We start from the raw sequence: 12,961 nt of genomic DNA, 5'->3' as shown, positions 1-12,961 counted from the left end.
GAATGCCTCCTAGTAGGAAATATGATCATGCAATTGTCCTTAAACAGGGAACACAACCAGTAAATCTTAGACCTTATAGATTTGCTCATCTTCATAAGGTTGAAGTTGAGAAACAAATTACTGAAATGTTGTCCTCTTCTATTATTCAGGTGAGTAAAAGTCTTTTTACTTCTCCATGTTTACTTATTAAAAAGAAAGATGAAACTTGGAGATTTTGTGTGGATTATAGGAAACTTAATTCTGCTACAGTTAAAAATAAGTTTCCTATTCCTATAGTAGAGGATTTGTTAGATGAATTGAATGGGATGCTTTCTTTTCAAAAATTGATTTGAGGTATGGATATTGGCAAATTAGAATCAAGGATAAAGATATTTACAAAACTGCTTTTATGACTCATCAAGGAACTATGAATTTAAAGTAATGCCTTTTGGTCTTACTAATGCTCTAGCTACTTTTCAAGCTTTGATGAATGATTTGTTTAGAGCATACTTAAGGAAATTTGTTCTTGTATTTTTTGATATATATTAGTTTACAGTCCTAGCTTGACAGAGCATAAACAACACCTAAGAACTGTGTTGGAGGTTCTGTTGAAAACAAGTTATATGCTAAAAGGAGTAAGTGCTTCTTTGGACAACAACAAGTGGAATATCTAGGGCACTTAATATCAGCTGATGGGGTGGCAACAGATCCTTCTAAAATTAAAGCCATGCAACAGTGGCCTTTGCCTAAGAATCTGAAAGCTTTAAGATAATTTTTTGGTTTAACTAGATACTACAGAAAATTTATAAGAGGATATGGGGAACTGAGTAAGCCCTTAACCAATATGTTGAAAAAGGATGGGTTTTATTGGTCTCAAGAAGCTATATCAGCTTTTGAAAAGCTAAAGGAAGTTATGTGTAATGCTCCAGTTTTGGCTTTGCCTAATTTTGAGCAGATTTTTTTTGGAAACTGATGCTAGTTCCAAAGGGATTGGAGCTGTTCTTTCTCAAGAAGGAGACCTATAGCCTATTTGAGTAAAGTTTTGGGTCCTAAGCATGCATATCTTTCAATCTATGAGAAGGAGTATTTGGCCATTTTGATGACAGTTTCTCATTGGAGGCATTATTTGGAGAGTGGTTCTTTTGTCATTAAAACAGATCATGAGCCCTTAAAACATTTACTTGAACATAAGTTAACTACAACTATACAGAAGAAAGACTTACAAAGTTATTGGGGTTGGATTATACTATTCAGTACAAGAATGGTAAGTCTAACAAAGCTGCAGATGCACTCTCTAAACAACAAATGGATTCTGGTGAATTTGTTCAAATGGGAGTTACTGTTATAACACCTACTTGGGTACATGATATTGAAAAGAGTTATAAAGAAGATGCTATAGCCCAAGTAAAAATACCTATTTGGTTATTAAGCCATACCAACTACAGGACTGGAAATTACTTAAAGGAGTCTTGTATTTCAAAAATACGATTTATGTGGGCAGCAAAGGGGACCTTAGGCAGAATATAATTGTGGCTTTGCATGATTCACCACAAGGAGGTCACTCAAGTATTCAAGCTACTTATCAGAAAATTAAGTCTTATTTTTTCTGGCCAAGAATGAAAGTTTTAATTCAGGAGCATATACAACAGTGTGATGTGTGTCAGAGGACTAAAACATAACATATTTCTAAGCCAGGCTTGTTACAGCTTATTCCAGCTCCAAACAATGTTTGGGAAGTGATTACAATGGACTTCATTGAAGGTTTTCCATCTTCAACAAAGTATAATTGCATTTTGGTGGTGATTGATAAATTCGCTAAGTATTCTCATTTTATGCCACTATCTCATCCCTATACAGTAGTGGAAGTTGCTAGGGTTTATATTGATCAAGTTTATAAGTTACATGGTCCTCCTAAAGTGGCTATTTCTGATAGGAACAAGTCTTTTACTAGTCTGTTTTGGCAGGAATTAATGAAGCAATTGAGTTCAACTACATTATTTAGTACTGCCTATAATCTTGAGACAGATGGCCAGACAAGAGATTGAATCAATGTTTAGAACAATATTTGAGGTGTATGTGTTTCTTGAAACCTAAGACTTGGTCGAAATTGTTAGCTCAGGCTGAGTGGTGGTACAATACTAACTACTACTCTACTCTACAGATGACACAATTTGAAGCTTTATATGGGTATAAAGCTCCTAATATGACATGGACAACAGACTCTAGGGTGAAAGCAGTACAGGATGTCATGCAACACAGGGAACAATTAAATTCTTTATTAAGAGAGCAACTACTTAAAGCTACCAATAGAATAAAACAGATGAGTGACAAACAGATGAGTGACAAACATAGAGCATATAGGGAATTTCAAATCGGAGATGAAGTTTACCTGAAGCTCCAGCCATACAAACAAACATCGTTGGCCCTACGAAGAAATTTGAAGCTTACTGCCCGATATTTTGGACCCTACAAAATTCAAAACAGAATTGGTCAGGTTGCTTATAAATTAGATTTGCCTGCAAATTTGAAAATACATCCAATCTTCCACGTGAGTTTACTTAAGAAGAAAGTAGGGAAAAAGGGACTTATCTCAATCGATCCTCCAGAGGTAGCGTCGAATGGACAACTGAAGATTTACCCAGCCGTTGTTTTGGATCAACGAGTGATTACAAGACAAAATCGAGCAGTCATTCAATTGTTCATTCAGTGGACGAATATGAGACCAACAGAATTAACTTGGGAGGATTATACAGTCTTGAGATAACAATTTCCTCAATTCGATCCTTGGGGACAAGAATCTTCTAGAGGAGGGGGTATTGTTATGATGGCAGGGAAGTTAGGGTTTAATCGTAGTGATTTGGGGGAAATTTCGAAGAGAAAATTGAGAGGCAACAACAGAATTTGGGGGGAGAATCGAATGAAATTAGGGATTAAAAAAGGGGCTAGGGATTGACATTCTATCTGAAGAATTGGGAATCGAAGTGAAGAGTAAGGGATACAGCTGAGGGTATATGAGGGGTGTGTTAGTGGGTTTATTATGAAACCCAATTTAAATTACTGGTGGGCTTATATGTTGGGCTTGAGTCTGTTAGAACAATATTAAGAGAGAAGTTTGAATGGTGAGTCAACATTAGGTAGTTATTTTGTTAGATATGTTGTTTTGACAGCTGATACTTGTATATATATAATTTGTACCAATCCTTTAAGGATTATCTTATGAATGAAAGCACATTTCATGTACCTAAGTCTCTCTATTTCTCAAATCCCTAAATTTCTTCTACATTCTCATCCTAAATCATAACAAATTATCTCTTCTATATTTAAGAATAATTATAGTAATACATTTTTTTATTTTTTTCAGTTAGATTTTTATTTCATCAAATTAAAAATAGAATTATATACATACATGATCAAGAACAGATTTTTATCATAAAAATTGAATTGAATTTTAAGTTAGATGAAGTCTTTTTAACTTCAGGATATGAAATTTAGATTAGATTCAAATAAGGTAAAAACATAATTCAACATATGTCCATTCTTATTTAAAAATCCTAAAAATCCTAAGCCTAGGGTTCATGAAAGACCAACCCAATATTTATTACACAATCCACCCCATTAAACACAGCTTCAATTGATTTTTACAATAGATGAATAAAAAATGCGACTTCATTTATCTGGTGAGATATTAGGTGTATAATATAATCCATCAAAATGTGAACAAGTTTAAACTTGTTCTATAAAACATGTAATAATTAAAACCCCCAAAACTTTCTATGAATTTCCCAGGCTTTGTTGTTATACTTTTCCTTTTGTATTTCTATCTGGGCTTCCCATTTTCCGGTCAGCCAAGCAGAAACTCTCCTAATTTATTATATGTATATTATTAAGAGAAAATAACCTTAGTGACCGAAAATACCTTATAATATACGATTTTAACAAACTTTTTTTTTGGATTTGCAAAAATGACCAACAAATTCGCAACGCGAACTCCAATTTCGCAACCCAGTTTCCAAAATCGAAACGCGAATATGTAAATCGCAACACAGAAGTCAAATTCGCAAATCTATAGTCAAATTCGCAATGCGAAAGTTAAATTCGCAACGCGAATCTGTAAATCGCAACACATAAGTCAAATTCGCAACACAGAAGTCAAATTCGCACCACAATAATCAAATTCGCAACATTGAATTTCAAATTCGCAACATTGAATTTCAAATTCGCAACACAAAAGTCAAATTCGCAATGCGATAGTCAAATTCACAAAGCGCGTTTATTTTCGTAACGCGAATTTTATTTTATTTTCGAATTCGAAACACAATATTAATTTCGCAACACAAATGTAAACAGTATTATCGCAAATCATAACCTAAAACCCTAAATCACAACTCAATCTCATCTCCATCTCTCACTATCTACGGCGACATCCGTCCCCATCTCCGACGAAATCCGTCCCCATCTCCGACGAAATCCATCTATCTCCATCTCTCAGAGCAACCCTCACAACCATTCACAGTCAGAAATAGAAAATCAACCACCGATGGTTAGTTTTTTAATCTCTTATTTTTATTTTGAAATTTTTGTATTATTATTAGATTTTTCTTATATTGATGATAAATTTACTGGTAATTTCAATATATATATAGATTAACCATTTCACTGAGATTGCTTAGTAAATTCATTCGGTTGCTGTCAATACTGCTAAACTGTTTAGTCTTTAACCCTGTGAAGTTAGTATTTGTCTTTGTTTTGTCTTTTCGTTGAAGAAATGCAATTCATTCAAGTTTCAATTTGCAGAAGAATAGTTTTTGAAACTTAAATTCGCAACATAAAAATGAAAATCGCAACGCGATTTTAGTTTCGCGTTGTGATTTTCATTTTCGCATTGCGATTTTCTCGTTGCGATTTTCATTTTCGTGTTGCAAGTTTAAGTTTCAGAAACTACTCTTATTCTGCAAATTGAAACTTGAATGAATTGCATTACTTCAACCAAAAAACAAAGACAAATACTAACTTTACAGTGTTGCTAATTTAAGTTTCAAGAATAAACTACTACTCTTTATGTTGTCCTTGAACCTGCACTAAACCTATATGTTGTCCTTTTATGTTTATATAAGTGCTTACTTCTGGAATGTTATCTGATGCATTTTGTGAACTATAATGGAATAATGACTTGGGTGAAACCGTGCTAGTTTGAAACATATTTGGCTTTGTTTTCACTGTTTAATATCATGTTGTTTATAGTGTATAATTTGTAGTTTTTGGTATATCTAACTTGGTATGTTTATTGTTTTTGTAGAAATTTTTTTCGGCTCAATTGACCTTAAGGAATAAATTAAGCCTAGTCACTAAAATTGCGTCAACACTTACACCTCTACAAAGAAAATTGTTTGAGGATACTTGCTTCGGGCCATGGCTGAAGGTACAACAACCGAGTGGAGATGTTATGTTGACACATTTTTTTATTCAGACCATGACTAACGATCTATCCGAGAGGATACAACGTGGTGATGAAGAGATATGGTTTCATTTTCCTCCGACGTATACTTGTTTTGGGCGGGAGGAGTTTTGCTTAATCACTGGTCTACGCTTCATACACGATGAAGTAACCCGATACACTAGTCATATCTCCCGCCCATTGTGGTTATCTCGGGTTTTTCCTGAGCTGGCAAAGTCGAAGCCGAGTTTACACGTCGATGACTTGAAGAGATTATTTGTTAAAGATGGTTTTACTCGGATGGATGGCCTTGATGTTGTCCGAGTATGCCATTTATTACTTTTGCATGCCGGGTTTTTAGGAAAAGAGGGCATACAACCTATTTCTAAGGACCTAATATTATTGGTAGAGGACCTAAATGCATGGAACCTGTTTTCGTGGGGTTCATATCTATGGAAAGCTACCTGGAAGAAGTTGTCGTCTGCCTTTGAGGACCAAAAAAGTTTGCGAGGCGATGGTTCTAAATACACTTTGGCAGGCTTTATTTGGGCCTTTAAGGTTAGAATTTCTATATAATGTTTCCAAATTTATAATTAATTATTTAACAATTACTGATGTTTGTGTATTATATTGTTTGTAGATTTGGATATTTGAGGCTTTTCCCAGCATGCAGACATATGCGATAAAAAATTCAAATGATATTCCTAGGGCTATTACCTGGAAGAGGATCCGCATGTTAGATTGGGAAGAGTTACTACCATATACGACGATGAATGATGTAAGTTAACACAAAAATACTACCATATAGTTAAACAAGTTATTACTAGTACACGTTTAACTTTGTTTGAGCTTTTATATTGTTAAGAGGCCAACTATCCATTACAGAGGCTAAGCTTGCCACTGATTGGTGGCAAGCTAGTAAGCGGTTTTTTGATGGGACGGATGATGAGCACCCCCCCACTTCGAGAGCTATCACCTGATCGGGCCGATTCTACAGCTCGACACCCGAAGCCATCACCTGATCGAGTCTCTTCTCCACCTCCAGCATCACCTATTCCATCACATCATCGAGCCTCTTCTCCACCATCACCTCATGATAGGCGACCGAAAAGAGGCCACGACATTTATCTCCCTGTTCTCCACCTCCACGGGATGAGTTAGGGGAGTTACGTGATGAGGTCGGTGCTTTGCGTCATGAGGTCGGTACTTTACGTGAAGACAATGGTGCATGGTGTGATGAGGTACGGTCTTTACATGATGAGGTGGATATTTTACGTGATGATAATGGTGCGCTACGTGATGAGGTATCTACTTTACGTGATGAGATAGCCGCTCTACGTGAGATTATTTCATCGTTGCAAAATGAGGTTCATACTCTACGCAATGAGGTAAATTTGTTTAATACTATACTAAAAATGCAAATAACATTTTTTTGGCATTATTTATTTATTTACTGATTTATGTATTAATTTATTTTCAGCGGCCCGATAAGGTAGATGCTTTACGTCGGGTTTTTCTTGCACGATGGGGTTCATGCATCAGACGTCGTGCACGTGCCATTACGTCTCATTTCACCCCACTAGTTCCAAGACTCCGTAAAAAGAAGCACGATTCACCTGTTATCGTTCAAGAGGTGCCTCCTATCGTTCAAGAGGCTCCTCTCATCATTCAAGAGGCCCCTCCTACCATTCAAGAGGCCCCTGTCATCGTTCAATGGGTCCCTCCCACCGTTCAAGAGCCTGATTCACAACATGTCATTTGTCGACATATTGATAAACCCCCTCCTGTGCCCGATATGATGGATGCGTGTTGGCTTTTGTATGAGTTACCGACCAGTATCATTCCTCAGTAGGAGAGGGAAACACTACTGGACATAATTACGGATAATACCCTTTGGGCTAAGATCGCATTTGATTTTTATCTATATGAGCGGAGCCAGGGGTGTTATTCTGACATATGCAAACTCGACAATGTTATGCATTTGTTTCTTGATCGGTCTTGGTGGGGTATTTTATTAGGGGTTGAAGATAATGGCTATTTCGAAGGGGGGTAAGTCTTATATTCTTCTTATATAGCATTTTGATTAATTTTTTTAAATTTATTAATAAATTCACTAATATGTGTATTTTTTTATAAAACAACATATTGATGCATGGGTGTTACATCTTCTAGTAATAAGGAAATTGAAGAAAATAAAAAATACTCGATGGACTATTATGCTGACGTCTTTTCACGTAGCTCACTTGAAGGATCCGAGAGATTCTTCATATACGTTGGGTAATGGAAAAGCTAAACTTTATCATGCGTGGTGGGAGGTCGATAAGGTTAGTATTTATTTTTTTGAATATTTTAAAGGTGTTCATAATTTTTATTTGATGTGCGCAATTATTTATGATTGCAGGTGTTTATCCCTGTTTTGGAACGTCGTCATTGGCTTCTCGTCGAGCTTCAGCTCCAATCCCTGAAGACAATGGTATATGACAGCATGTTGAATTACATACCATTGTCTAATTTGAGAGATATTATTACAAAGGGATGGAGCACTCATTTGGCTAAATACTTGGTTGCGATTGATTATTGGACTAATTTTGGAAACAAGAAGCCAAAGAAGTTCAAAGTTACAATGATCAGAGACGAGACTGCGCCACAACAAATGCAGGGAGCCAGAGGGGATTGTGGTCCTCTCATATGCATGTGCTTGGAACATTTGACGACAGAAGTAAACAGTTTCTACCTCCCACAGATAGAGATAGAGGTGTAGTAGGCTTGTGGTTTCGGTATTTTATGGCTAGAGCGATATATGCGAGACACTGCCTACCTGCATCTGCGTGCTGAAAGTGTGCATAAACAATTGGCAAGTTTAAGCAAGTGTTGTTAACATATATACTCTTTAATTGGTTTGAAAATATTTGGTTAAGTACCTAGAATTCAGTAATTTGCTGTTTGTTGGTTTTAGATGTGTAGAAAGTGTTGTTTGAGCAAATGTTTGGTTTCTGCAGGTTAATCCTGAAGTGAGCTGCGTGAAATTGATGTATTTGTACATAAACAGCAGTCTGGGGTACACTTTTTTTGCTTGCTTAATTGAATTTTACATTGAAAGTTGATTTGTTTAATTGATGAGGAAATAAGAATTATTTTTTGCTTGTTTAATTGATTTGTAAAAGTTGATTTGTTTAATTCGATGTGTAAATAAGAATTATTTTTTTGCTTGTTTAATTGATTTGTAAAAGTTGATTTGTTGTTTTAAATTCAATCTACATTATGTTGAAGGTACAAATTCGCAACACGAAAGGTAAATTCGCATCGCGAAAGTCAAATTCGCAAAGCAAAATTCAAATTCGCGTTACGATTTTATCGTTACGATAGTCAAATTCGCAACGCGAAATAAGCATTGCGATAGTCAAATTTGCAACGTAAAAGTCAAATTCGCGTTGTGATTTTCGGTTTGCGATTTCACTTTGCGAATTCAAGGAAAACACCTTCAAAAAGATAACAGAGAACAATTTGATAAGTGATAACAACTGAACAAATCATAGCAATGTTCAAACTCAAGTTACTAATGAATTCTAACTGAAAATGTATGCATTCACACATAAAATACACATAATACAACGTTTGTATTAAAAATCACCTAAGTTAATAAGTCCCAAAAGGTGAAGCCGGTTGTGATTGAGATTTTGATTTTGTTGAGTTAATCGATTGACGAATATGGCCAAGAGGGGGGTGAATTGACAATTAAAATTTTGGTGGAAGCTTTTGTAGAAAATTGAAAGAAATTTGCACAGCGATTTAGAGTGGTTCGACTTTCTCAACCAAAGTCTACGTCCACTACCTTAGCTATCCACACTAAGGATTTTTCACAAATTCACTAATTTGTCTTTCTTTTGAGGACAAAGAGTAACCTTACAAACCCTCAAGAATTATACCCCAAATTCTTGAGAACATTCTCTCCCAAAGAGAACAATACAAATTTACAAACTTACAAAGAAATCCTCACAAGGTAGATTGTTTGCACAATTCTAGAACAAATAAAAGAACACTCAAGAATGAATACAATTGAGCACAATAAGTGTTCTTGAAAGAAAATGAATATTGAATGAAAAATAGGCTTGAAATGCTCAAATTTGAGGTTTGATGATTTATCTTTGATTCTCTCTTGATTCTAGTTTCTTGATGTTTCTTGTTATTGATCAATGGCTTCTAAGCTTGCTTAAATACACCTTGAATCACTTCTGAACGTTGGGGATGATTAGTGAAGATAATATAGCCGTTTTAGTGTGAAATCAATTAATAAAACAGCTTGGAGCGTGGAGGGAATCGGTACCCCTTAAGGGGAATCGGTTCCCTAAGTGTGAAATTCAAATATTTCGACCGTTGAACAGTGGGGGGAATCGGTACCCCCTGGGAGGAATCGGTTTCCTCCGAGCATACTGGAATTCTCGGAGCCAAACCATTCAGGGGGGAATCGGTACCCCCTTGGGGGGGAACCGGTTCCCTCTAAGCAATCTGGAATTGTTGGCTTTGAGATTGTTCGAAATATTTTGTAAAATCGTTTTGAAATTATTTCAAGTTTAAATCTTAATTTTACACTTGAGTAAGGATTAAAAATGACATTTGAAAGATTTGGAGTAATATTTTGATATTCGAATAAATATATTGAATATACTTAGAAAATCTTTTGGAAAATCTTAAAATTCATTTATCTTAATTTGTTATATCGAAATATCAAAATATTTTCAACAATCTCCCCTTTTTGATATAACAAAACATTTTAAGATTTTCTAATTTCAAAATGAATTTTGATTTTGAAAATACTTACTCCACCTTACTCTAACACTTCTCCCCTTTAAAACTCTTTAATATTTCTCCCCCTTTTTGTTAAATCAAAAAACTTTTAAAACAACGTTTTGAAATCATTTAGCCAATTGATGATAAATATATATAGCTTAAGCTGCTAATATCACAATCAAGAGAAACGTTAGCCATTAGTTCCATAATTCAATATTCATAAATAATATGAAATGACAAAATTGGTCATAATTCAACTAATATGTAAATGATGCAAAAATAAACATTAAGCTCAAAATTAAAGTTAAAACCAAACCAAATATATAAGCATGTAAGTTCAAATATCCAATTATCTATCAAATTCAAACATCCAAAATAAAACAATCCATGAACATCAAAATGTTTCACAATTCAAAGTTTTGAGTTCGGGACGATAAATCCATTGGCCGTTTCCTTATCCTTTTTCCATCTTGCTTTCTTCAAGGAACTAAGATTGATTTGGTTTTGAAGAGGGATATGAATATCAGAAGAGACCCTAAGATCGAGTTTGATAAACAAATTACTAAGGAGACAACCATAAACCAAGGTTTCTATATTCTTGGAAGGAATAGTGTTTATGGAAACTCACTAAAGATGATCTATGGCAGATTGATCTTCTTTTTATGTTGGATACAGTATATCCACCATATATCTATGTTCCTAAGGGATGAGTACCTACCTCCGGATGGTTTAAACCACCAAGAGATCATATAATGAATGAATCTATCACGATAAGTTCTTAGGGTACTCTCACTATCCTTAGACTTATAGGGTGAATCCACAGTCTCTTTTTCATTAAACCTTAGTTATCTAGTCCAAAATGGGTAGCGATTGTGCCTGAGTCTATAAAAATGAATTGTCCTAAAAGATATGATCGAATTCCTATAATTCATATCGACGCTCGTTTTGGACACATACCACATTGGAATAGAAAAATATGGACTAATTGATGATAAACCAAAGGTTTGAGTTTAAAGAGATTATCAAACTTCGAGGATTTAAGAGTAGAAAGATATTGAAAGTCCATATCTTCTATAGCTTGAATCGAAGGGATACGTTCTTCCCGGATTTTGTATGACTTAAAAAAAGTATGGTACCTATGATATAGATCTTGTCTACGACCAGGTATGTGAAACAAGAGTTCAGAATGGTCATATTTGGGTTATTTGGATTGGGTGGAGGAATAAGAGGTCGGTTTTAACTTGAGCGACTAGACAATGTCCTAGGTCGTTTAGGATTTGACATGGTTTAAAAATCGGAATAGAATATGTAACCTGCAAATTTAAACACATGTATGCAATATAATCAAACCTAAAACTCAAATGAGTCCTCAATATTTCAAGTTTCTCTAAACCGAATACTAAAGGGCAATGTTTTGAAAAACTATTTGGAAAATAATGTTTGAAAATCATCATATAACCAATATCCAATGTAATGTTTATCTTATAACTAATCAAAACTAGTCCTAAGTTCAAAAATCAATGAAATAGAGGATTTTGAAATATTATCTTGAAAATTTGGATTTTATGAGAATGTGATGTTGTTTGCAAGGATTAGAAGTTGAAGAAAGATCTACTTCCGACTTGTATTTGATGATTTTGGCAAAAATAGAGATTTAGAGAGAAAGAGAGGATGAACGATGTTTAAGAAAGAAGAGAGGGTTTGAGCAAATATTGGGTTCTGCCCGTGTTAAAACCAGAACCCCATGGGGGTATCGATTCCCCTAGGGGGAATCGGTTCCAATTCAAAGGGGGAATCGGTTCCCTTTCAAGGGTATCGATTCCCTCTGCCCTATAATTTAAAAATCTGCATTTTAAACACTCAAAATGCTAAATTAATTTTCTCTAGTGGTATTTGCAACTCATATATTGAAAATTAATCACGTTCAAACAGTCAAATTAATCTTTAAACTATATTTGAACATAAAGTTAATTTTCATCAAGAATCATAAACTCCCCCTAACTAATAGCAATGAATGCAATAAAAAATTATTATTCTAAGCATTTTTCATTTAGTCTTAAAAGTGCTAAAATTATTTTAAACACTAAGTGAATATAGGTTGGTCAAACCTAATTCTCTCCTAAGTGTCCAAAATCTTTCCTTGTCTAAAGGTTTTGTAAAGATATCTGCTAATTGGTGCAAAGTATCAAAAAATTCTAGAACTACATCTTCCTTAGTGGCATGGTCTCTAATGAAGTGATGTCTTATTTCAATGTGCTTAGTTCTAGGGTGTTGGATGGGATTTTTAGTGAGACAAATAGCACTAGTATTGTCACACTTGATAGGAATGGTACCTACTTCAATTCCATAATCAAAAAGTTGTTGTTTCATCCATAAAACTTGTGCACAACAACTACCAGCTGAAATGTATTCGGCTTCAGTGGTAGATAATGCAACACAATTTTGTTTCTTTGAAAACCAAGAAATCAGCATATTTCCAAGGAATTGGCAAGTATCGGAGGTATTTTTCCTATCTAATTTGCATCCTCCATAATCCGCATCAGAAAAGGCATGCAAGCTAAAGCTAGAGTCTCTAGGATACCAAAGTCCTAAACTAGGAGTGTCCTTAAGGTATCTAAAGATTCTCTTAACAACTAGTAAATGTGATTCCTTAGGACATGATTGAAATCTAGCACATAAGCAAACACTAAACATAATGTCCGGTCTACTTGCAGTTAGATAAAGCAAAGAGCAAATCATTGACCTATATAATTTAACATC

General features: G+C 34.8%; 1 protein-coding gene across 1 annotated transcript; it reads left to right on the top strand.

The window, feature by feature from the left end:
* The first annotated feature begins 2,140 nt into the window (after positions 1–2,140).
* On the top strand, positions 2,141–2,743 carry LOC120122251. The gene has a single exon (XM_039141429.1). The coding sequence runs from the start codon at positions 2,141–2,143 to the stop codon at positions 2,741–2,743; it is 603 nt and encodes a 200-aa protein (XP_038997360.1).
* The last annotated feature ends 10,218 nt before the right edge of the window (positions 2,744–12,961 follow it).

Source organism: Hibiscus syriacus, unplaced genomic scaffold (genome assembly GCF_006381635.1).
Source record: "Hibiscus syriacus cultivar Baekdansim isolate YM2019G1 unplaced genomic scaffold, ASM638163v2 tig00110384_pilon, whole genome shotgun sequence".
In the NCBI taxonomy this organism is placed as follows: domain Eukaryota; kingdom Viridiplantae; phylum Streptophyta; class Magnoliopsida; order Malvales; family Malvaceae; genus Hibiscus; species Hibiscus syriacus.
This window is presented reverse-complemented; position numbering and strand designations above follow the sequence as displayed.

Coding starts and splice junctions, on each gene's coding strand:
- LOC120122251 (XM_039141429.1), top strand. CDS start 2,141: ATGACACAATTTGAAGCTTTATATGGGTATAAAGCTCCTAATATGACA.